This window comes from Culex pipiens, chromosome 2 (assembly GCF_016801865.2).
Source record: "Culex pipiens pallens isolate TS chromosome 2, TS_CPP_V2, whole genome shotgun sequence".
Classification (NCBI taxonomy): domain Eukaryota; kingdom Metazoa; phylum Arthropoda; class Insecta; order Diptera; family Culicidae; genus Culex; species Culex pipiens.
In genome coordinates this window covers 151,303,472-151,327,213 of record NC_068938.1, presented here as the reverse complement: position 1 = coordinate 151,327,213, position 23,742 = coordinate 151,303,472, and the positions used below count along the sequence as shown (strand labels likewise).

Sequence of the window (23,742 nt, the reverse complement as noted above, 5' to 3'; positions counted from 1 at the left end):
GTGGGAGGGCGTGGGAGGGGGCAAATATTCCTTATTCGCGAGCAAATTCCCAAAATCAAGCTTGTGTATCACACGCACACACGCATCCCAACGCTCGCAAAACGGTAAAAAAGTGAAATCTTGCCAAAAAGTGACCAAACCAATCAAACAACCCATCATCGGCGTCGCCATTCATCGTCCGTTTCGGACTCAGTCAGTCAGCGTGACGTCAACCACGTGTTCGCCGCGCTCCAAATCGGCAAAAATCAGCCCGACGGAAAGAAAGAGCGGGAGAAATGACAAATCGCCAAACACGTTCGAACATGTCTTGTCGAGCGAGCAGCGCTGGACGGGCTGGAATTTCCCCTCACCTCAACTGGCTCGTTGGTCTAGGGGTATGATTCTCGCTTCGGGTGCGAGAGGTCCCGGGTTCAATTCCCGGACGAGCCCGAGTTGTCTTTTTTTGTTGCACTTCATGAGACATTTGGCGCGAAACTTGGAATGTTGAGATGTGCGTCACGTGATCCGGAAGAAATCGAATCACAAGCGCCAACCATTTGGTGAGATTATGTTTCAATCAAACTATCGAGTTTCACCAGCATTGGCTCCAACCTGGCTACCGTTGGAGGTCCGAACGAAAACAACTCGAAGAGGTTGACTGACCCCGTTGCGGAAAAGAAGGGGTGTCTCAGGTAGGGATGCTGCCGTTTAACATTCCGAACCGCCACATATTTCGCACGCGTTTGAGCCCCTTTGCAATTTTCACCAACTAATTTGCATGATCTGCTTGGAGGTTGAGCTGAACCTTTCTAAATGCCTTCCGAAGACATCGGGTTGCGAAGGGTCTTGTTGAACAAGCTCTAATTCATCGAAATCCTATGACCGGTTATTTGGTCGTACGTCATGACGAGTAAAGTTCAACAATCTCTTAAACATTCCAAACTCTAACCTTAGCTCAACTCAATGGATGCTTGTTACCAAACAGGATCCCATTATCAAATTCCGGTCATGATTATCAAGATTTGGACGCTTTACAGATATGTACTAACCTTTTTTTTATGGTTTTCTGGAATATCGTTTGACACTCAAAACGGGTTAACAAACCCTTAAAAGCGTTTTAGAGGGGAGAGATTTTCCTACAAATTTAATAAAACATATTTTTTATAGATCGATCCAAGGCCAGATCAATTAAAAAATCCGTACCAAAAATCAAAAACTTTCAAATTTTGAAAAACGCAATTTTCACCGATAGAAAATAAAGATTATAATTCAGGCCGGTAAAACACAACTTTCTACGTAGAAATCTCCGATGGGGTAGTCTCAGTTTAAAATATTTTGTTCCAGCCACGCCATGCGGATTCGTGATCAGGGGCAAAAGTTACCCCTAAGGACAAAATTTCACGCATATCGATTTCGTTGAGTTGGCGGAGAACTATTTATATCCATCTTGAAAACCATTGATCGAATTTTCAATCGTACAAAGTTAAACTTGTGGGAAAACGAAACGAATACACAAAACAAATAACATGCAATGTAAATAATACCAATTATATACGTTTTGTTTGGCTGACCGATCTGTGCACTGTTTCGAAATTAATTTGAATATATTGTCGGAGTTCTAAATTATAATAAAAATGTAATCAGTAAACGTGCATCCAAGAGTGACAAACCGGCCTCAGACTATAATTATTTTTGGCAAGTTGTCACAATCAAGGTTGTTAACGATAAAACTATCCCGACGATAATTCTATCGGCGATAATCTTATCGCTGGTAATGGACGATAACTTATTTTTTAAATCTTTCTAAAATAGTTTTATTTCAACCAAAGCGTGTTAAATTTCAATGCATTCACTAAGAATATATTATTTTATTATTTTTTCGAAAATAATCAAATTTTCCAAATTTGCAATATGGGTATCGAACGAAACGAAATTTTGGTATGCTTTTTCACTTCATTAGAGTTTTTTTGGGAAATACTAAATTTTTTACAAAATACCGTATTTTTACTCGAAATTACTCAAATTTTCAAATTTGCAATATGGGTATCAAACGAAGCGAATCTTATTGTATTTTCTTAATTTTTTTTTTTTTCCAAAAAACATTAATAATGTGAAAAGCGTGCAAAATTTTGCTTCGTTCCGTATAATAAATTTTGAAAATTTGAGTGTTTTAGAAAAAAATACGGTATTTGGTGAAAATTTTAGTTTTTAACATAAAAAAACTGTGATGATGTGAAAAACCATACAAAATTCACTTTGATACCCATATTGCAAATTTTGAAAATTTGAGTATTTTCGAATTAAAATACGGTATTTGGTGAAAATTTTATTATTTTCAACAAAAAAAAACTAAAATAAAATGAAAAACTAACTTAATCCACCTATGTGGTTGGTGCCTTCCTCACTCTTTTCCAACAATGGGTGATATGTGATATGATAGGTTTGAATTTCGTTAAGTTCCGGAATACAAAAAACACACATAGCACTCAAGGGCTCATAGCTTGAGGGTTGCCAGATCTTCAATTTTTTGGACTCGTTGGATAGGTCTTTCGATTACCTTACCAACGATGGGTCGGATGATGGATCCGGACGTTGTTTAAATACATTTAAGTGAGATCCGGCTACAAAAAAGTACATTAATGTCACTTATGTGGTCATAGCTTGAGACAGGGTTGCCAGATCTTCAATGTTTTAGACTCATTGGTAAGGTCTCTGGATAACCTAACCAACGATGGGTCGGATAATGGATCCGGACGTTGTTTACATACATTTAAGTGAGATCCGGCTACAAAAAAGTACATAAATATCACTTAAGTGGTCAGAACTCGAGACAGGATTGCCAGATCTGCAATGTTTTAGACTCATTGGAAAGGTCTTCCGATTACCTTACCAACGATGGGTCGGATGATGGATCCGGAAATTGTTTACATACATTTAAGTGAGATCCAGCTACAAAAAAGTACATAAATATCACTTAAGTGGTTAGAACTCGAGACAGGGTTGCCAGATCTTCAATGTTTTTGACACGTTGGTAAGGTCTTTCGATTACCTTACCAACGATGGGTTGAATGGTGGATCCGGACATAGTTTACATACATTTAAGTGAGATCCGGCTACAAAAAAGTACATAAATATCACTTAAGTGGTCATAGCTTGAGACAGGGTTGCCAGATCTTCAAAGTTTTAGACTCGTTGGAAAGGTTTTTTGATTTTCTTAGCAACTATGGGTCGGATGATGGATCTGGACATAGTTTAAATACATTTAAGTGAGATCCGGCTACAAAAAAGTACATTAATGTCACTTATGTGGTCATAGCTTGAGACAGGGTTGCCAGATCTTCAATGTTTTAGACTCATTGGTAAGGTCTCTGGATAACCTAACCAACGATGGGTCGGATAATGGATCCGGACGTTGTTTACATACATTTAAGTGAGATCCGGCTACAAAAAAGTACATAAATATCACTTAAGTGGTCAGAACTCGAGACAGGATTGCCAGATCTGCAATGTTTTAGACTCATTGGAAAGGTCTTCCGATTACCTTACCAACGATGGGTCGGATGATGGATCCGGAAATTGTTTACATACATTTAAGTGAGATCCAGCTACAAAAAAGTACATAAATATCACTTAAGTGGTCAGAACTCGAGACAGGGTTGCCAGATTATCAATGTTTTGGACTCGTTGGAAAGGTCTTTCAATTACCTAACTAACGATGTATAACATGATGATGTTTGGTTTAGTTTACTGCCATTTATTCAACTACCGAAAATATGCGAAAACACATTTTTATACATAACTTTTGAACTACTTATCGAAACTTCAAACAATTCAATTGCACCGTATGGGACCCTAAACCAAGTCGAATGCGACTGGTTTGGTCAAAATCGGTTCAGCCAGTGCTGAGAAAACTGCGTGACCAGTGTTGCAAAAGAGTGATAGAAAAGCTATCAATAGATTATCTCTGCACCAAAAATATCCGAGAGTATAGCGGCCGTCACTATACCTTGTGAGATCTCTTCTTGTGTCTCGTGATTCCCAGCGATGTCATTCTCTCTCTATCACTCCTTCCCTTTTCCTCGACTATGCGCTCTCACCGCTGAGTCTCTCAACCTCTCCGAAAAATGCAATGAGAGAACGCGAGATGGCGATTATAAGCCGACCACGCATGACGCCCCTTCAAACTGCGTTTGCAAAATTGGTTTTGTGGCGGCTTTTGTGGTTAAACACTGTTGCGGTAGGATGATCGTGGAAGCGAGAATGAGAGAGAAAAGGAAAATGTCAATCGCGAGTGGATAAACACAAAAACGTGTTCGGCTATGTTCGGCGCTGAGAGTTTCAATGAAGAGAGAAGAGCAGTTGTATTTGAGGCATGAATATTCAGGCGAGATAATTGTAGTTGCTGAGAGGTGATATTTTGATATTTTAACAACCCTGTGCGTGACATTATTGGTCACATACACACACACACATACACACACATACACACACACATACACACAGACATTTGTTCAGTTTTCGATTCTGAATAGATATGTATACATCAAGGTGGGTTTTCGAGCTTTAAATAAAAAGTTCAATTTTAGAGCAGGATTATAGCCTTACCTCAGTGAGGAAGGCAAAAGCATACAAAATTTCGATTCGTTTGATACCCATATTGCGAACATTAAAAATTAGAGTACTTTTGAAAAAATACTGTATTTTGTGAAAATTTTTGAGTATAAATGCTTTGAAACTTACTATAATACTATACTATAGACAAAAACATTCTTGTTGAAAGCATTGAAATTTTAACACGATTTGGATGAATTACGTCGATTTTAGAAGATTTTAAAAATGAGTAATCGTCCATTAACGGCGATAAGATTATACCCAATTTAATGCAAATAAACTGGTTTGTTTTCGATTAGAATTAGTAAATCTATGTAAAAAATATAAAATTGGCGGCTTTTATTAAAAGTTTGAATGGATTTCATACCATTCAATGAATTTTGCTATATCACAGTAAGGAATATTGACGAACCGGCAGTTAACAGCATTTTGATAAAAAATTGATAGTTTTATCGAAAGTATGTCAAATATGTCTTAAATATGTCTTAACAGTCAAAAATCCTTCAAAAATGCAACCTTTATCAAACCAAATTTACAAATTACGGGTGGCCGTCTTACCCCCCGTGGAGGTGGCCGTCTTGCCCCCAAATTACTTATTTTATAAAACATTTTTGGCAAACAGCACAACGCATTTTTTAAACTTTTTCGAGGGACATAATCTTGGGAAAACTTCAATTTAACATGAAAAAATATTTAAAGAAAGTATTACATATTGTTACCTAACCAAAATGCTTAAGTTGTAAATCATAAAAATTACATCCAGTTTCAAATTGAAAAAATATTTGTTTATTTTGAGCTATTTTTATACTATTTCAAACAATAGGTTTGGCAAAGGTGACTCCAGGTGCATTATTTAGCATGAGGAACAGTATTGCTTAACATTTTAGTAATATTCATTAGTATACTTAGTAAAACAGTGGGGTGGCCGTCTTACCCCCAGCTCCCTTAGTGATATTTGGGGCATAAGTTTTCAAACATGATAATTGTAGTCGCTGAGAACTAAGAGTATGATATTTGGAATAGAATGTTGGAGATCTGTGAAGGTCGAAAGGTGAGAAATTGATGGTTTTACAAATGACGTCCTTAACTCAATTCGGCCCAAAATCGACGTACAACAAGATGGCACGATCACGACGAATTCTGTTGCAACATTTGAAAAGGGCGCATAAACATTTTGACAGCTAGAACTATTTTGCAAGTTCAGAGACAACAGGTATCTTTTTAACGAAACCTGCAGTGTTAAAAGGAAGAGGGGAGGCCAGCTATTGTTTTACACTGGGTGCTGAATAGTGGTTCGCAAAACGGCCTCAATTTTGAACTGTCAAAGTGGAACCAATTTACTGTTCGCCAAAAGTAGAGATTATGGTTATCGATCATTAATTTTTTTTTTTTTTTTTTGCAAGAATGTTAAATACGTGGCTTTTGAGGACCTAGAGTTGAAGTCAAGAAATCTTAAGAAAGTTGAAGGCAGATCGTTGTTTTATAACTATGAATTGAGGTTGTTTATGGAGTCGATGCGGTTGTATTCATCCAGAAGCTGTCTTTATTGTTTGATTCTCTGTTTGTTGGATCAGCTTCGCTAGAATTAGCGATGTTTTACGTTGGATCATGAAGAGCTACAGGATTCCAAAATCAGCCAGGGAATTTATCTGCGACTTCGCAGAATGACACTCTCGCCGCAGTTCTTCGTCACCCGTAAAAAAGAAAAATCTCTTCTAACCGATCGAAACGCGACAATTTTCCAGTAAAAAATGTCAAAAACTATCGAGAAATTAAAAGTGAGAATGTGTGCGTGCAACATGGAGTTAAACTTTTCAAAGTGCTATGGTAATCTTCACAGCAACTTCACAGAATGTTTAACTCCATGTTGCACACACTCTCACTTTTAATTTCTCGATACAAAATAAAAAAAACATTGTACTACTTATTATAAAACAGCTGATTTACCAGTAAGAAAAAAAGTCATGCTTGTGCTTCAACATACTCCTACTTTGTAGATGTAAACAAAGTGGGATCATTCGAAAATCACGTTACGCATTCTCTCTATTCAGCACCCAGGTTTTACATTTCGAGTTTTGTGAAAATGTGAAATTTTCTCTTGAAATTTGCAAAATTGTTCCAGCTGTCGACATGTTTATCCGCCCTTTTCTCGTGTGGCTCTTGAATTGGTACAAAGATCGAGAGTTATGCCCATGCTGATTGTATGAATGTTTTGAATCAGAACCCATAAAAAAGACAGCCTGGACAACAACCTCAACTGTGTCTTAGCTATTTTAGTTCTGAGATTCGTAGCTGGTATTAATTTTCATAAAAAAATGGAATAAAACGTAACTCTTCTCTCAAGGAAAATTCACTAATGTAAAATTCCACAGATCATTTCAGCAAAAAAAGGCCCCCAACATAAGATCCTCGTTTGCGGCGACGAAAGCGAAAGTTCAATTGCCAATTGAACATTCATTGGCAAAAACCACGTATAGGAAAGAAGGTGGTGGGAGAGGGGTGTAATTTCTTAATTCACCCACAGGTAGGTCGTTTGTCGAACGTGATGATGGGTCGAGGCAGCAGATTGCCCCCCGAATTGGCGGGGAGGAGCCTCATCACATGTGGGAAATAAAATGACGCAAATCGTGAACTTCGCGAAAAGAGAGCGCGAGAGCAGTCACCTTTTTGTGGAACTTCACGGAGAGACCGGCCAGGGCAAATCTAAGAAAATCTTGGTTAATTTAACTAAAAGTATGGGTTAATTTTTTACACAGCTTTTTTTCAACAATCGATTGTTGATTTTGTTAATCCAAAATTGCTGACCACCAATAACTAAAAGTAACTAAAAAAATAGTTGGAATTGCCATTTTTGTTGGCTAAATAGCCGAAAAAAATTCTAGCAGTCGACTGCTAGAATATTTTTTTCAGAAAATTGACTATTTTTTTCTTGTTTTCAGCTGAAATATTGTGGAATATTCTGTAAAAAACAGGCTGGACCATATTTTTCAACTATTTTTCAACATTTTTTTTCGTTGTATTAACTGAAATATTTTTGCATGCAGCAAATTATTAGTGGTCTATAACAAAACATTTCTTAATTAGACATAATTTATGTAAGTGTTCATATATATTTTCTTTAATTATCTAACGATACAGGCCGGGCTGAATTTCTAGCTATATTTTTAACTAATGTCTTACTTAAATACAGAAAAATATTCGTACATGTAGTCAATAATTAGCTATTGTTAGCAATATTTTTATTGAATTTGAAGTAAATTTTTTAATAATGCCTCACAAATTAATGTTGGTTGTTTTAGTATTCGCATTTATTCTGCCTAAAATTTTAACTTTTTGTACTAATTTTTTTTTAGCATGAAGTTATTAAATTACTGTTAAAAAGCATAAAAACAAAACTTTTTATTAACTGTTATTATAAAACATGTAAAGTTTGATTAAAGTTTGAAAAAATTACGTTGCATAAATCTAAAAAAATAATAATAAAACATGTTACAAATTTTGTTAAACATATTTAAAAAAGATGTGAATTCCTTAAAAATATAAACCGAGCAAAATTTTCACCAAGTTAAGTTATTATGTTGTATAAAATTAAGTGTTGTATTCACTTACCATCACTGTGCAATCTTCCGATAGGTCATCATCATCTACAACGGTCTCAGGTTTAGTTATTTTTCTTGTGGTTGGACACAGAATTTACACCAAAGTGAACCTTTTGCTGCAAATAGACATATAAAATCTATTAGTAATTTAATACAAAATTCTTAATTTTGGCTATAAACTGAAAATAGGATCGTAAATAAATTTAATTATGATGAGGAAAGAAGAAATATCAATAATGCTACTTACCAAGCTTGCATTAAATTTATTCAACATACTCCGATTCCTGAAAACAATATTTAGAGTTTTACTTACCAGTTTATTTAACAGTCTTCTATTAACAGCATTTTTAAAATATTTCTATCTTCTTTTGTATATCTTTTATAAATTTTATTTTTTAGACATTTCCCATCATCTAATTTTTATTTTAATATTATGTGTACGCATTTCCATGTATTTTATGGTTGATGATTCTGAAAAAATAATGGTTCTTTAAATTTGTATCCATCGTAAGAACGAAGGTTTTTCATTATTCAGTTTTCTAATTAAAATCACAACAGATAAATTGTTATGTAAAAATAAATCCATACTTACTTAGATTAACCAACCTTTTGTTAAATTTGCCCGTGCAAGTATTGTCGTGCAAGAGTTCGCCCGCCTCTTCCTTTCACTGCCCTTCCCTTTCCTTAAAGCATTGTCATGAAGTCCCCTCGCATCAGAGGTCCTCATTGCGAATGTCCTCGTCTTGTTCTTCATAGTTTATCACCTGCAAAGAAATCATCAACAAGCTTACTCACCAATTGCACCTCCACAGTTGCAACAGTGTTCACTTCGATTTGCACTTCAACATTAGCCAAATAGTGTGATTTTCACCTTTCACATTCTCTCACTTCACAATTAACAACACAAACTCAACAAATCGACCGCTCTTGTTCGAATCCTGACTTCAAATGACAAACGTAAACAAACCCAAGTTCATCTTTTTAATATTCAACCAATTGATATTTACATTTAACCAAAAAAAAATCTTGATTTTTCTAAAACCAAAGCTAACAGTCGAGCACGTTCATTCGAGTTCGGGAAATCTGTTAGCTTTTTGCCTTTAGCATTTTCAACAAACAGGTTATTAAATTATTACTTAATTTTGGTTGATTTAACTGAAAATTGGCCGCAACAAGTACGCTTTTGTTGAAATTTACGAAAGTAAAATCAACAATTTTAATTGTTAAAATTTCTGGGCACAGTCTCTCCGTGTTGGAATACTTTGAACGCACCGTGTGGAACAACACTCTTCGGAAGGAGGAAGGTGACGCAAAAATTGCACGCATTTTGTACCGGTCAGGGAGGGGAGTTTGAATGATGCGTCTTTGCTAAGGTAAACCTGTAGTAGAGACAACAACCATACGAAGAGTTTCCACTTTTACCCAATTCCACGGTACCGATTCGCCAAATTCCACCGCTGAATGGTCATTTGGCTACCCGGCCGTCGAGGCCGGTTCCAAATTTGGCGCACAAATGTCTCTCACGGATTTGCAAAGCCCCTTTCACTAGAGCGAAGCTCCAAACCCCTGGTCGTTATGGGGTTGTATAATGGGCGCTGAACAAACGTCATCGAGTGACGTGACCGGAGGGGGGCCTAACTATGGACCTTAGCGGCACGTTCCGGACACTTCAAAAAAGACGGATGTGAAGAGTTGAATTCGGCGTGTTTGACCGTGGCGATCCGAAGAAGCTGGCATAACATGCTGGAGACTTGGCGTCTTGGGGTCTTTGGATAAGACTGTATTTGATTCATGGTTAGAGAATGATGGGGGAGAAGTGGAATGGGAAGACTTCTTCATACCATCCAGTGACCCTAAACGCACCTTTCAGAGTTCGTCATGTCTTACAAACCTTCCATAAAACGTTCAAAAACCTTCAGAGATCATCAAATCTTCAAACCTTCAGACCAACAAATCAGGTCAACATAAGTCGATTCTAGTCCAAGTCAGTCAAAGTCAGTCAAAGTCAACTCCAAATCACAGTGAACGTCAAACGCCCCTCGGACTGGTCGGTAAAAAAGAACTTCAGGTTACCCCAGATGGGACTCGAACCCACAATCCCCGGCTTAGGAGGCCGGTGCCTTGTCCATTAGGCCACTGGGGCGGTAGTGAAGTGCTCGCCCACAGTCACATTTGAAATCGGGTCGCCGTTTGGGTGTATGCGTGAGGTGAAAAAATGTCAGGATGAGTGTGTATTGGTGTGTTGGGGTTCACTTCTGACTAGTTTTTTTTTGTTTGGGGTGAATGTTTCGTAAACAAGTTTGATAACTTTTTGAACTGTTGTGAAAGTATAATATTGAGTTAATTTTTTGTTTTTGTTTTGTGACTTTTTCTTTTCTAATCATACACTTTTATTGATAATTGGTTCAAATTTATTTATTTTACTTTATAATCTATAATTTTCCTAAATCACAAGAATTTACACTTAAAAACAAACAAATTTCACTTTCTCTTATCAAAAACTATATTTTCAAACAAAGCACAACAATATCATTTGTTAAACAACGCATTACAATTACAAAAACGCAGAAAACAAGCAAAATTTACAACTTTCCGAAAGCAAAAGTGAACCGCCAACGTACACAGGCCAGCAACGTCACCAAAATAATCGTCCGATGTTTGCCTGTTCGTGCATGTTTTGTTTTTCCCCTTCGTACAGGTTGATTTTGTTGGTATTAGTGCGAGTATATTTTTAGAAGCGTCCGTATGGTGGTGACATCTGCTGGCAATGCTCGGAAACAAGCAATGAAATTATAGCGGAATTTTGAAGGCGATTGTAAAATTTAGTTGAAATTTGCTTATTTTTGAAATTGGATCGGTCAAAAGTAATCAACCATTTTAATTTAATGATTGAATTGAAATAAACTCATAAATGGTTCAAATATTAAAGAAATCTTTTCTTAAAAATACTAAAATAATAAAAATGAATCAACTGTGGTAACACCACAGTCGATACTGTTGGTAAACATGAATTTTATGGCAAAGTGACAGCCGCTACAGTGCACGTGCACCAACAACAGCTGTTTATTAACAAGATAGCCACCAAAACAAACGGAAGCATGGAGCTTAAGTGCGCGATTTGTAACGAAAATCAGAAGAAATATAAGTGCAAAACATGTGAAGTGCCCTAGTAAGTGATCAAAATTTAATATGGGAACAGTATCAAACTCCATCGTGCATCTAATGTTGACATATCAGCACTTTGACGTTCGTTTACAGCTGATAAAAAGCGTTTTCAACTGAAATCGAATGATAAATAGCTCAATAGGAAGTGAGCAAGCAAGTTTCTATCAATAGATATTAGTTGTTTAAATACCAACAACGGGGGTGAACCGGGACTACAGTCTGAATAGGGACAGCACGTTTAGAGCACTTAAAAGCTTCAAATTTGGGAATGAATGAACACGTTTTGTTGCTCTGAATCTGGTGTAACCGAAGCCCCAAATGACGGTAGTGAAAATCGGATTAAGTTAGGTGCTTATCCTGCCAAACATATGAGAATTTTTCCTATAGGTCTTGACTTACAGCTTTCAAAACCTAACTAAATAATTTAAAATTTAGATTTGTTGTTCTATGTCTGGTCTAACAGAAACCAGACAACAATATCAAAATATAGTGCAAAAACATGGTCGAAATAGCTGTTCCTATTCGCCCCCAAATGACGGTAACAAAAGACAAAAAAAGAAATTAAGAATTCAAAAATTGAAGAATTTATAAATTTAAAATTGAAGAATTTAAAAATTTAAGGTAGCAAAAGCAAATTTCAACTTAAAACTTCAAAGAAAAATTGAAGAATTGCAGCTTTAAAGAATTGAAGAATTTTAAAATTGAAGGTACAGTCATCCCACATATTCGGAACGGTTTCCAGATCGGCCAATGCTAAAAAAATCATAGCAAAGTGATAATTGAACTTAATGATTCGCTTTTACCTTCATTTGAAAGCTTTTCTTGCGATCTTTCGAATGCTGTATCGAACATCTGCAAATTTTAACTTCTATATGAAGTTTTTGAAGAATTACTTTGACCCTTGAAATCCACAAATTCGGAACACTTTTTTCTTACGAATGTAAACAAACTTTGGATCTCTCCAGGAGTACATATTTATTACCAAATAATGACTTCACACACTGAAACCAATGAAACTCAAGTAAGTGATGTTTTATACATGGCTTGATAACTTTTTTTTTGTGAAAATATCAGTTAAATTCAGGTGTTCCACAATTGTGGGAGGCACAATAACATCCCACAATTATGAAACAATCCAAAGAAAGAAAAGTTGCATTTTGGCTTGCTATTGACAAATTATCATAAAATAGTTCCGAATTTGTGGGTGTTCCGAATATGTGGGATGACTGTAACAAAAACAAAATAATAAAAATAATAAGTTGAGAATTTCAATTTCAAAATTTAAGAATTGTAGAAAATAAGAATGAAACATTGAAAAATTTAAGTATTGAAGAATTGAAGCACTGAAACTATTTTTTTTAAGGTTACAAAAGACAAATATTTTTTAAAATAATATAAATTTAGAGTTTCAACTTTCAATTTCAATTTCAAGAATCGATAAATTTAAGAATTAAAAAAATAAATAATCAAAGAACTGAAGAATTAAAGAATTAAAAAAATATATGGGTAATTCTCCGCCAACTCACACAGCAGTTGCCCCGACCCCTCTTCGATTTGCGTGAAACTTTGTCCTAAGGGGTAACTTTTGTCCCTGATCACGAATCCGAGGTCCGTTTTTTGATATCTCGTGACGGAGGGGCGGTACGACCCCTTCCATTTTTGAACATGCGAAAAAAGAGGTGTTTTTCAATAATTTGCAGCCTGAAACGGTGATGAGATAGAAATTTGGTGTCAAAGGGACTTTTATGTAAAATTAGACGCCCGATTTGATGGCGTACTCAGAATTCCGAAAAAACGTATTTTTCATCGAAAAAAACACTAAAAAAGTTTTAAAAATTCTCCCATTTTCCGTTACTCGACTGTAAAAAATTTTGGAACATGTCATTTTATGGGAAATTTAATGTACTTTTCGAATCTACATTGTCCCAGAAGGGTCATTTTTTCATTTAGAACAAAATTTTTCATTTTAAAATTTCGTGTTTTTTCTAACTTTGCAGGGTTGTTTTTTAGAGTGTAACAAACTTTTTTTCGTAAAATCGCGATAACTTGTGATGTTTATAAGCAAACCCCTTATGTCTATATATCAAAATTTTTGTAATTGTCTGCTCTACAACTTTGTACAACATTGTTACACTCTAAAAAACAACCCTGCAAAGTTAGAAAAAACACGAAATTTTAAAATAAAAAATTTTGTTCTAAATGAAAAAATGACCCTTCTGGGACAATGTAGATTCGAAAAGTACATTAAATTTCCCATAAAATGACATGTTCCAAAATTTTTTACAGTCGAGTAACGGAAAATGGGAGAATTTTTAAAACTTTTTTAGTGTTTTTTTCGATGAAAAATACGTTTTTTTCGGAATTCTGAGTACGCCATCAAATCGGGCGTCTAATTTTACATAAAAGTCCCTTTGACACCAAATTTCTATCTCATCACCGTTTCAGGCTGCAAATTATTGAAAAACACCTCTTTTTTCGCATGTTCAAAAATGGAAGGGGTCGTACCGCCCCTCCGTCACGAGATATCAAAAAACGGACCTCGAATTCGTGATCAGGGACAAAAGTTACCCCTTAGGACAAAGTTTCACGCAAATCGAAGAGGGGTCGGGGCAACTTTTCCCGATTTCGTGTGAGTTGGTAGAGAATTACCCATATTTAAAGAGTTGCAAAATTGAAAAAAACTGATGAATTGACGAATGAAAATTTAAGAAAATGGAGAATTTAAAATTTTATGAATTAAAAATAAATAATTGAAGAATTGAAGAACTAAAAAAGTTGAAGAATTGAAAACTATAATAAAAGAGCAAGAATTGAAGCATTAAAGAATTGAAGAATTTAAAAATTTAAGATAACAAAAGACAAATAATTAAAAAAAATAGATTTAGAATTTCAATTTCTTAATTTAAAAATTGAGAGAATTGAAAATTTGAAGCATTGAAGAAATCAAAAATTGAAGAGGTAACAAAAGACAAATAAATATAAATTTAGAATTTCAGCTTTCAATTTCAATCTCAAGGATTGAAAAATTGAAGAATGAAAAAAATAAAGAATTGAAGAACTGAAGGACTGAACAATTAGAGAATTTAAAAAATAAATAATTGAAGAGTTGAAAAATTTAAGAACTGAAGAAATGAAGTAATGACGATTTTAAAAATTAAGAAATTGAAGAATTTAAAATTTTATGAATTGAAATTTAACAATTTAAATTTTCAAGAATTGAAGAACTCAACAAAAAAGAATTGAAAAACTGAAAAATTTAGAAATTGAAGAATTCAAAAAAAGAAATAAGTAAGAATTGAAGTATTGAAAATTTAAGACATAAAGAATTGAAGAATTTACAAATTTAAGAATTGAAAAATTTAAAAACTGAAAAATAAAAAAAATGAAGAATTTAAGAATTTCAATTTTATATTGAAAAATTGATGAATTGAAAAATTAATGAATTAAAGTATTAAAGAGTCTACCAATTTAATTTTTTTTAATAAAATTATTTTTATTATGTCCTTTTCGGTACTTGAACCTGGTTAGGACCAAGTCGGCTTTTGTAATTACATTGTTCTTAAAGCTAAGAGTCATTACAGTTCAGACTCGATTTTCCGAAGCCTCGATTATCCGAAGTTTCGATTATCCGAAGTTAAATTATCCGAATGTTTGTATAGAGTTATCTAGGCCCGATCTCACGCACACAAGCTTACCATTTGTTTTTGCTGGCGACCACAAATTTTAACCTAAAAATCCATCGTGTACGTACACGAAATACATGCGCACGTAGATAGCTCTATGGGAATTTTTTGGTTTTTTTTTGTCATTTTCTTGTTTTAAACATCAAATTCAAGTTCTGCAACCCCATTTTAGTCAAATTTGAATAAGATTCCTAAAAAAAGTGTCCACGTGGTTTGTGGATGGTTCCGTATAAGAATTATAAAGTTACTTTGACTTATGAAATAGGAGTTGAATTAAACAATTTTTAAAAATTGTTGTAAGAAATCCAAAAGCGTGTGAAAATTTTCAAAAATCTCATCCTATTTCTTGTTTACAGTTGCTCCCTCGCGTGCTACAAATCACACCAGGAAACGCCCTGCGAAGCACCTCCAAATACTGATTCCCCTCTGATCCAAGAAGACCGCAACCAGCCCCAGCGAACCTACCTCTACACAACCGTCGACACGGTGGACCCCGTCATGCTGGAACAACTTCGTATGAACTTACCTCTCTGTCATCAAACAAGTTTTTTAAAATAACACCTTTCCCCATTTCAGGACATTCCGACCCGCTCAAGAACCTGCTCTACAACCCTCACTTGCGACGCCTCCTCCAAGAAATCGACGCCGCTCCCGATGCCATGAAGGCGGTCCGCGTCGCCATGATGGAACCCCTCTTTGTGGAGTTCGCCGACCAGTGCCTGCGGGTGGTGGAACCCGCGAACGCAAGTGAAACACACGACCAAACTCTGTTGAACTCGTAAATCGAGTCGTAACTAAAGTTTATTGGGGTTTTGGCGCAATAAAATTTGTTTTCAATCTCCTTAATATTTACACAGTAAAAACGCTACGAAAATAAAAATACTGCAAAGAAATGCCCGTGTTCGCTCTACAGTTCGCTCTTGCCGACCTCGGTTCCGTCCGGGGCCGTGTACAGAAACAGATCCCCCGGCAGTGTGCTCTTGTCCAGTTCCTGGGCTAGCGCGTGGTACCGCTGCCGGAGCAGATATGCCGCAGCCTTGGGCTGCCGGTTCCGGGTGAAGATGCCCTTCTTGTTGCCCCCGACCCGGGTGTACGCTGTAAGTCGAAGCAGAATTGGATTATCTTCGGCGTCCTGCTGGGAGTGACGAAGGCGGGGCTTACTCTGGGCCGTCTTGAAGTCGGCAAAGTTCCACACAAACTCGCCGATGAAGAACTGCTGCCGGCGCAGGTCGTCGAAGGCGCGGAAGTGCCGGCTAAACACCTGCGACTGGTAGTCCTCGGACCAGATGTACGCGGGGAGCTGCGGAGAAACGAGGGGGGTTGAGATGGGTTTGCACGCGTTGAGAAATGAACTGCAATGTTTGCTTTGTTTCATGTCAATGAGCACGGCTGTCAATACGTCATAAATCAAAGCAAAGAATGAAGTAAACCGAAAAAGACAAATTTTGGAAGGAGATCTCGTGAGTTTGGTTTGGTACGGTTCCGTTGGGGATTGAGGTAACTCTTGAAGAAATGGACTACATACATACAGGGTCAGCCCATCTTGACGACGTTGATGTCCAGCCCACAATCGTTCCATTTCATGAAACCGTTTATGTTTAATTAATACAGGAGCAAGCAAGAGCATCTGATTTGAAGAATGAACCAATTTTGACATATATCAGCCAAAAACAATTTGGATTTCCAACAAAGGACTTCATCCCTTAAAAGATAAAGTGGTTTAAAAGACCAGGAATTACAGCAAACCGAGCCACGCAGTGTCAGGATGGTATCGTGTCATGAACGTGAAGAAGATTGCAAGGAATCCATTTAGAAAATACCGAATTCACGTCTACTTAAGTCAATTTATTGAAGTTGAGTACCTATGACGTCTGTTATAGAAAAGTGCATTTTAGTTGGTGTACTTCCAGCTTGCTATTCACTCGGTGTTTGAAAAGCGCCCAATTTAATTTAGTGTTAAATTGGGTGAAAATCGGATATAAACTACAAACCCAGTATCAGTTCAACAGCAGGTCCGAGAATGTTTAGCTCTCCAGCGTGCATGTCGGATATTAAAACTAAAGTAAAGGATGACGTTTCAGCAATTCGTCAAGGAGTGGCTCAACTGAAACAAATCCCGGACAACAGGATTTTTCCTGTGGAAACAAAGAATGGAAGGGCTCGTGCAAAATTTGAGAGAGAAGCTGGTGCATGAAATTGAGTACGTTCTGGAACGCGCCACCAAGGCTTAAAAAGTCGGTTGAAGACGTGGTGGTGAGGGAGTTCAGGGAAGTGAAAACGACACGTGAAATGAATTTCATTACTTTTAGGTAATGTTCCTATTATATTACCAGGAATCGTCACTCAGACTAGTGATACCGCCTTAACGACAATGGTTTCGGCTGCAAATCGCGACTGTTTGCTTCATTGGAAACATGCAAAACACCAAGGTTTCTACAATGAACCGGGATTTTTTAGACCTGGGTAGGATACCTGATTTCTTACGGTTTGGCACCCTACCTCACACAAAAGTTTAAGAATAGGTTGAGAAAGTGCTTTCCTGCATCGTTGTCGAGTTCGATCAATCAACAAGCATAGTATACCAATACCAGCAGCATGAAAATTGACGTCCATTTTTGGGATGAAGAAACGCACGCTGCTCAGATATCGTTACGTCGGATCAGTTTTTCTTACTTCAACGAAGGCGATTGTTGAATTGAATCAAGTAATGTTTAAGTAACACCCTAAACTGAATAGTAAGGTTATTCAGAATAGTATGGACGGCCCCGTGTTAACCTGATTGATTTTGTTGCATGTATTCGTAAAATTGAACTAAATAAAGCGAATTTTAAAGCAATGATCAATTTTCCTTCTAATTGATAGACGGCTTCACCTTGAGGTTAATGGCCTATCTACAATCACTTAGCTTAGAAAATTTCGCTTAGCTTAGGAATTTGAATCAATGGAAATGAATCTGAGTTTCTACAATGGATAAGTAATCAAATTAGAAACTGACGTTTGGTTTGGAAAATTTCAAAATCTACGGTAAGTTGACGTTTCCATATCAAAGGTAAACAAACAACTGCATAGCAACGTATATCAGCCCAGCAAGTTTTCTAAGTTGATTGTGGATGACGAACGTAAGTTGCAAACTTTCCTAAGTAACTACTTTACTTAGATGTTCTAAGCTAAGTGATTGTAGATAGGCCATAAATCTTTCAAAGTACAACAACTCACCATATGCAATCCCTCCATCGTATCCGCCCCGTACTCGGACATCAACACGGGCTTGTTATGCTTTTCGTTCCACGCTTTGGCCTCCTCCACGACCCGGTTCGTAATCATATTCAGCTTGCCGGCGTTCTGATACCAACCGTTGTACCGGTTAAAGCTGACGATGTCCAGATGTTTTGCCTGCAAGAACGAAAAAGAGAACACACAAAAATAAGTTCATCGAATGAACTCTTCTTCCGTCATCCCGAACCCAACACAGCCACAAGCGCCGTTGGCTATCCCGTCTTCATCCAAGCAGTCGTGGCCGAGTGGTTAAGGCGTCTGACTCGAAATCAGATTCCCTCTGGGAGCGTAGGTTCGAATCCTACCGGCTGCGCATCTCTTTTTTGCAACCTTCTCTCATTTCATTCTCTTTTTTCGAGTGACTTCAACGCAAGGCGCGCGCCGCAAGCGACGAAACTTACCGCCCGGTCGTCGTTGACGCCGACGGCGATGGCCGCCGTAACGGGGCGCGACGGGTCCAGCGCGCGCGTGTACTTGGCCACGGCCTCGAAGTACGCGTCCGCCGCGAACTGGCCGGTGCGGGGTTCGTTCGCGATGGACCACATCACGACGCTCGGGTGGTTCCGGTCGCGGTGGATCAGCTGCTCGATGCTGGCCTTGTGCTTCTCCAGCAGGATCTGGGAGTAGTTTCTGAGGGGGAGGGGGGGAGTGGACGAGAAAGAAAGATTTAGAGTTATTAGAAAAAGATTGATTTGATAAAAGGGAGCTCAGGTGATTGAGATTCAGACTAAACTATTTTTTAGCAATATGTAAAAAAAATGTAATATATTTTTTATGCGTTTTTTTAGTTACTCAGTAAAAAAAATCATGGTACCCTTTCTCAGCCTATTTCTATTATCGGCCTATCAGCACTTTGATCATGAATTACAGCTTTCATGAAGTGTTTTTGACTGTTTCAATGTTATAAACTGCCCATGATCGCATAAATGTCCCATATGCATTTTCATCGATTTTGAGTTAATGATGCAGTTTGGTTCAAAATCGTGTGCTCTTTCAGAAAAGCATATAACATCCAGTACTTTGTACTAGAAATCAGGAGGAAATCCAGTTTTTTCACGAAAACTTGACACGTAGCCTTAAGTGTGGGACAAACTTCAAATGCGTTTTTCTCAGCTTGCTGTTTTTGCATATGGGACATTTATGCGAACATGGGCAGTAAATAGCTCAAATAAAAGTGAGCAAGCAACTCTCCATTGTTAATACATCTGAAAATGTTGATTTAATAGCGGAAAACAGCAAAAGTGATGAGAATTGGTCGAATGGCTTAGAGTGATTAAAATGGGTATATTTCTTCTATGTCTGAAAATATTTTTGGGTAACTACAACAAACTAGCTCATGTTTCTCGGCACTGGCTGAACCGATTTGACCCGAACCTGTTGCATTTGACTTGGTTTAGGTCCCGTAGATCGAGTTTTATACAGCTTGAAGTTTCGATAAGTAGTTCAAAAGTTATGTATAAAAATGTGTTTTCACATATACCCGGATCTCACTTAAATGTATGTAAAATATGTCCGGATCCATCATCCAACCCATCGTTGGTTAGGTTATCAAAAGACCTTTCCAATGAGCCTAACACATTGAAGATCTGGCAACCCTGTCTCGAGATATGGCCGCTTAAGTAATATTGAAATTCTATTGAAAATCAAATTTCAATAGAATTTCAGAATATTGTTGAACAAGAATTTTCGTCAGATGAAGTTTTTAATACGGATCTGAATGAAATAAAATCTATTATCAAAAAATTTAAAAATATGAAAGCCCCTGGTGAGGATGGCATTTTTAACATTTTAATTAAAAAATTACCAGAAACAACTTTAAGTAGCTTGGTCAAAATTTTCAACAAATGTTTTGATTTGGCATATTTTCCCAGTAGTTGGAAAAATGTCAAAGTAATTCCGATTTTGAAACCGGATAAAAATCCTGCTGAAGCCTCAAGCTATCGGCCCATTAGTTTGCTTTCATCTATTAGTAAATTATTTGAAAGAATAATTCTTAATAGAATGATGACGCACATTAATGAAAATTCAATTTTCGCTGATGAGCAGTTTGGATTTCGCCTTGGGCATTCAACTACTCATCAGTTGTTGAGAGTTTAAAATTTGATTCGAAGCAACAAATCTGAGGGCTATTCTACTGGCGCTGCTCTTCTAGACATAAAAAAAGCATTTGACAGTGTTTGGCATAAAGGATTGATTGCGAAATTGAAAAGGTTTAATTTTCCGATTTATATCGTGAAAATTATTCAAAATTATTTGACGGATCGTACTCTGCAGGTATGTTATCAGAATAGCAAATCTGATCAACTACCTGTACGTGCTGGCGTCCCTCAAGGAAGCATTTTGGGTCCGATTTTATACAATATTTTTACTTCTGACTTGCCTGATTTGCCCCCAGGATGTCAGAAATCACTTTTTGCTGATGACACAAGCATCTCCGCCAAAGGCAGAAGCCTTCGTGTCATCACAAGAAGATTACAAAAAAGCTTGGATATTTTCAATTCTTATTTGAAAGAATGGAAAATTACTCCAAATGCTGCAAAAACTCAACTTATTATTTTCCCTCACAAACCAAGGGCTGATTTTCTTAAACCAAAAAGTCATCACATTATAAAGATGAATGAGGTAAATTTAAAGTGGGAGGATCAAGTGAAATATCTTGGACTTGCTTTTGACAAAAACCTTACTTACAAGGATCACATTGAAAGTATCCAGGTTAAATGTAACAAATATATTAAATGTTTGTATCCACTTATAAACAGGAATTCTAGAATTTGTCTCAAGAAGAAACTGTTAATTTATAAACAAATTTTCAGACCTGCCATGCTTTATGCTGTGCCGATCTGGACAAGCTGTTGCTTAACCAGGAAGAAAAAACTTCAGAGCAAAAACGGGAAATAATTGCTTGTTTTGAAAAATCATGGAAGCATATCATATTTAAAAGCGCAAAAAAACGCTGAAAAAAAAAGTTGTAAATATTATGGCCCTGAAAAGGGCCGTTAAGTTTACTGTTTTAGAGCCATTCCTTCTTCGTTTAACCTTCGCCTACTGTACTGTATGTAACATACAGCTTGTGTCCCAGGCGTTACACGATATTCATGGCCATAATCGCCTTTCGCTAGCGTGCTCGATGCAGGTGATCATCTTGAAGACGCGCTTCACGCTGTCGCGACGCCGATTTGGACGATGTCCTGGATATTTCCTCGTAGAGCAGGCGCCGCTTGGCGCTTTTCTTTCCGAGGTCGTTTCCTCGTCTGTCATGTGTAGTCATCTTGAACTGTACTTCCTTCTCCTTTTGCTGCGCCGTTCCGATGTGGTCTTTTCGAGTACTTGTTCAGAAATGACTTGCGTGAGCGAAGTGAGGCTGCTCATATTGCGGCAAAATTGGCAAGTGGGTTTAAAGGGGCGCGGTCTCCAGCGAATTACACTGTTTTTCTCGTTTTGCCGTTCCTACGACGTTCTCTCCGTCTTCCTACTTCATTCGCCAACACAGTTTCTCCGTTCCGCGAAATGCCAAACGAAGAATCTATAAATATAGGTCGATTTTTTATTTTCGTACTCAAAAGTCAAATCACTCTCGACGATCAACGAGGTCCTTCTTATTCGCTTTTTGCCCTGTCGACGATCCGAAAATTATGAGCTGGAGTGGAGAAAGATAGATACATCACTCTCACCCTCACGTCTCACGATTGAGCGATTGGAAAGTGTTTGTTCAACCAACCAGCGTGCACCATAAAGAGAGGAAATTTGCCGAGAGGGGAACTCGCCTCGCAACGTTTTCGCTTCGCGAAAATTTTGGATTAACACCGCATAAAGAAACCTTAGGAAAAAGTTCTTTGTCAAAAATGTTATGGTTCAAATTTGACAGAAATTGGTTACCGCTTAGGTATGAATTCTCGAGTCGAAAAGTAGTTATTTCGATTTAAAATTTTCAAGGGGCTCTAACTTTAGCAAAGCTAAACGGACTAAAAGAGAAGCTAATAATGTCTAGACAGGATGAGACATATTCTTAGAAACTACAGGTCTCTTCGGGTTTAACCATGACTCATATATATTTCGCAAGAATCAGAACGGTTGATTTGAATCGTGATCGTTTCATTTGATATTGATCGTTTCTGAAATTCATTCAATCGTTACAGTGGTAAACGATGTAAGGTGCATTCCCTTTAAAACTGGGTATGAAATTTGCTATGTGCTTAAAGTCACCTTTATCCTACTCTCGGTTCTGTTAATTAGCAGATAAGTGGAGTAACCAACTGCAGATGTCTAAAATCTCTTATTTTGTGCCAATTAAATTAAAAGCAAACTACACTAAACCGGTTTTAGCATTGCACGGAAGAACCAAGACGTCATTCACTCTATTTTTCGTTCTTCCCAAAGGTGTGAATTAATTGCCGTTATCACATCACCTCAGTGAATCACCCTCCATCTCAACCAAAGAAACAGAACAGTAAAAGCCAGTACTACTCACACGGTGTCAACGCTGGGGCACTCGTCGATGATCATGATGCCGTGCTCGTCGGCAAACTGCATGCTCTCCTCCGAGTACGGATAGTGCGAGGTTCGGTACGCGTTCGCGCCCACCCACTTGAGCAGGTTGAAATCTTTGGTCAGGAGGGCGTAGTCCAGGCCCTTGCCGCGAATCTACGGATAAGAAAATGATGAAAACTGAATATTTTTCAAATACGAAATAAGTTCAAACTCACATCGGAATCCTCATGCCTTCCGAACCCGCGGAAGTAAATCGGCTGCCCGTTAATCAGGAACGAAGTATTGTTCCACTCCAGCGTCCGTACGCCCACCTTCATCCTGTACACATCGAAAATCTCTCCCACAGGCTCCGACGCCTCGTTGGACTTCCCCTCCAGCGTGACCTCCATCGAGTACATGTAGCCGTACTCCTCGTGCATCAAGTACGGCCACCACGGCTTGACATTCTTCACAATGACCACCCCCTTAAGCTCAGCCCCCGTTGCGGTATCAACTCCGACCACCGTCCCGGCCTTGTCCAAGATCTTAACCGTTGCTTGCAGGTCCGCTGCGATCGAGCTGTTCAAACTGCTCTCCACGGTGTAGTAGATGTGGCCTTCGTCCCCGACCAAGTCGGTGTTCACCACAACGTCACGGATGAACACCTGCGGCACGGTGTACAGCTCCACCGACCGATGAATGCCGGCGTAGTTGAAGAAGTCGAAAGTGTACGTTTGGACGAGTTCGACGCCGCCGTCAACCGGCGAGTTTACGATCTTGCCCTGCGGAACCGTGACCTGGAGCAGGACGTTGTCGCACAGGACGGTGATGCGGTTCTCTTTACCGTACTCCAGGACCTGACTGATGTCGGCCTCGAATGGAAGGTGACCGAATTCGTGCTTCAGGACCTGCTGGCCGTTGATCCACTGAAAGTGATTTCAATCAGTTACCAAGAAAACTTA

At 37.8% G+C, this 23,742-nt stretch overlaps 2 protein-coding genes and 3 non-coding genes across 8 annotated transcripts in view; 3 read left to right on the top strand and 2 right to left on the bottom strand.

Moving 5' to 3' along the window:
• Positions 1-357: 357 nt before the first annotated feature.
• Trnap-cgg (transfer RNA proline (anticodon CGG)) lies at positions 358-429 on the top strand. Its single transcript has one exon. It is a non-coding gene; the product is annotated as a tRNA-Pro (tRNA).
• A 9,830-nt stretch (positions 430-10,259) lies between these two features.
• On the bottom strand, positions 10,260-10,332 carry Trnar-ccu (transfer RNA arginine (anticodon CCU)). Its single transcript has one exon. It is a non-coding gene; the product is annotated as a tRNA-Arg (tRNA).
• Positions 10,333-11,224: 892 nt separating this feature from the next.
• Positions 11,225-15,885, top strand: LOC120420436 (zinc finger HIT domain-containing protein 3). Its single transcript, XM_039583463.1, has 3 exons — positions 11,225-11,358; positions 15,394-15,551; positions 15,614-15,885. Exons 1-3 carry the CDS (start codon positions 11,288-11,290, stop codon positions 15,817-15,819), a joined length of 435 nt encoding a protein of 144 aa, XP_039439397.1. The 5' UTR covers positions 11,225-11,287; the 3' UTR covers positions 15,820-15,885.
• Positions 15,804-23,742, bottom strand: part of LOC120420435 (beta-glucuronidase) — a 44,198-nt gene continuing 36,259 nt past the window's right edge. For all 4 annotated transcript variants that reach the window (XM_039583460.2, XM_039583461.2, XM_039583459.2 and 1 more), the window contains 6 exons: positions 23,017-23,706; positions 22,782-22,954; positions 18,715-18,943; positions 18,254-18,430; positions 16,199-16,337; positions 15,804-16,132 (listed from right to left, as the gene is read on the bottom strand). In XM_039583460.2, coding sequence (XP_039439394.1) covers positions 15,945-16,132; positions 16,199-16,337; positions 18,254-18,430; positions 18,715-18,943; positions 22,782-22,954; positions 23,017-23,706 — 1,596 coding nt within the window. In that variant the 3' untranslated portion in view covers positions 15,804-15,944. The remainder of the gene's footprint in view (positions 16,133-16,198; positions 16,338-18,253; positions 18,431-18,714; positions 18,944-22,781; positions 22,955-23,016; positions 23,707-23,742) is intronic.
• On the top strand, positions 18,545-18,626 carry Trnas-cga (transfer RNA serine (anticodon CGA)). The gene has a single exon. It is a non-coding gene; the product is annotated as a tRNA-Ser (tRNA).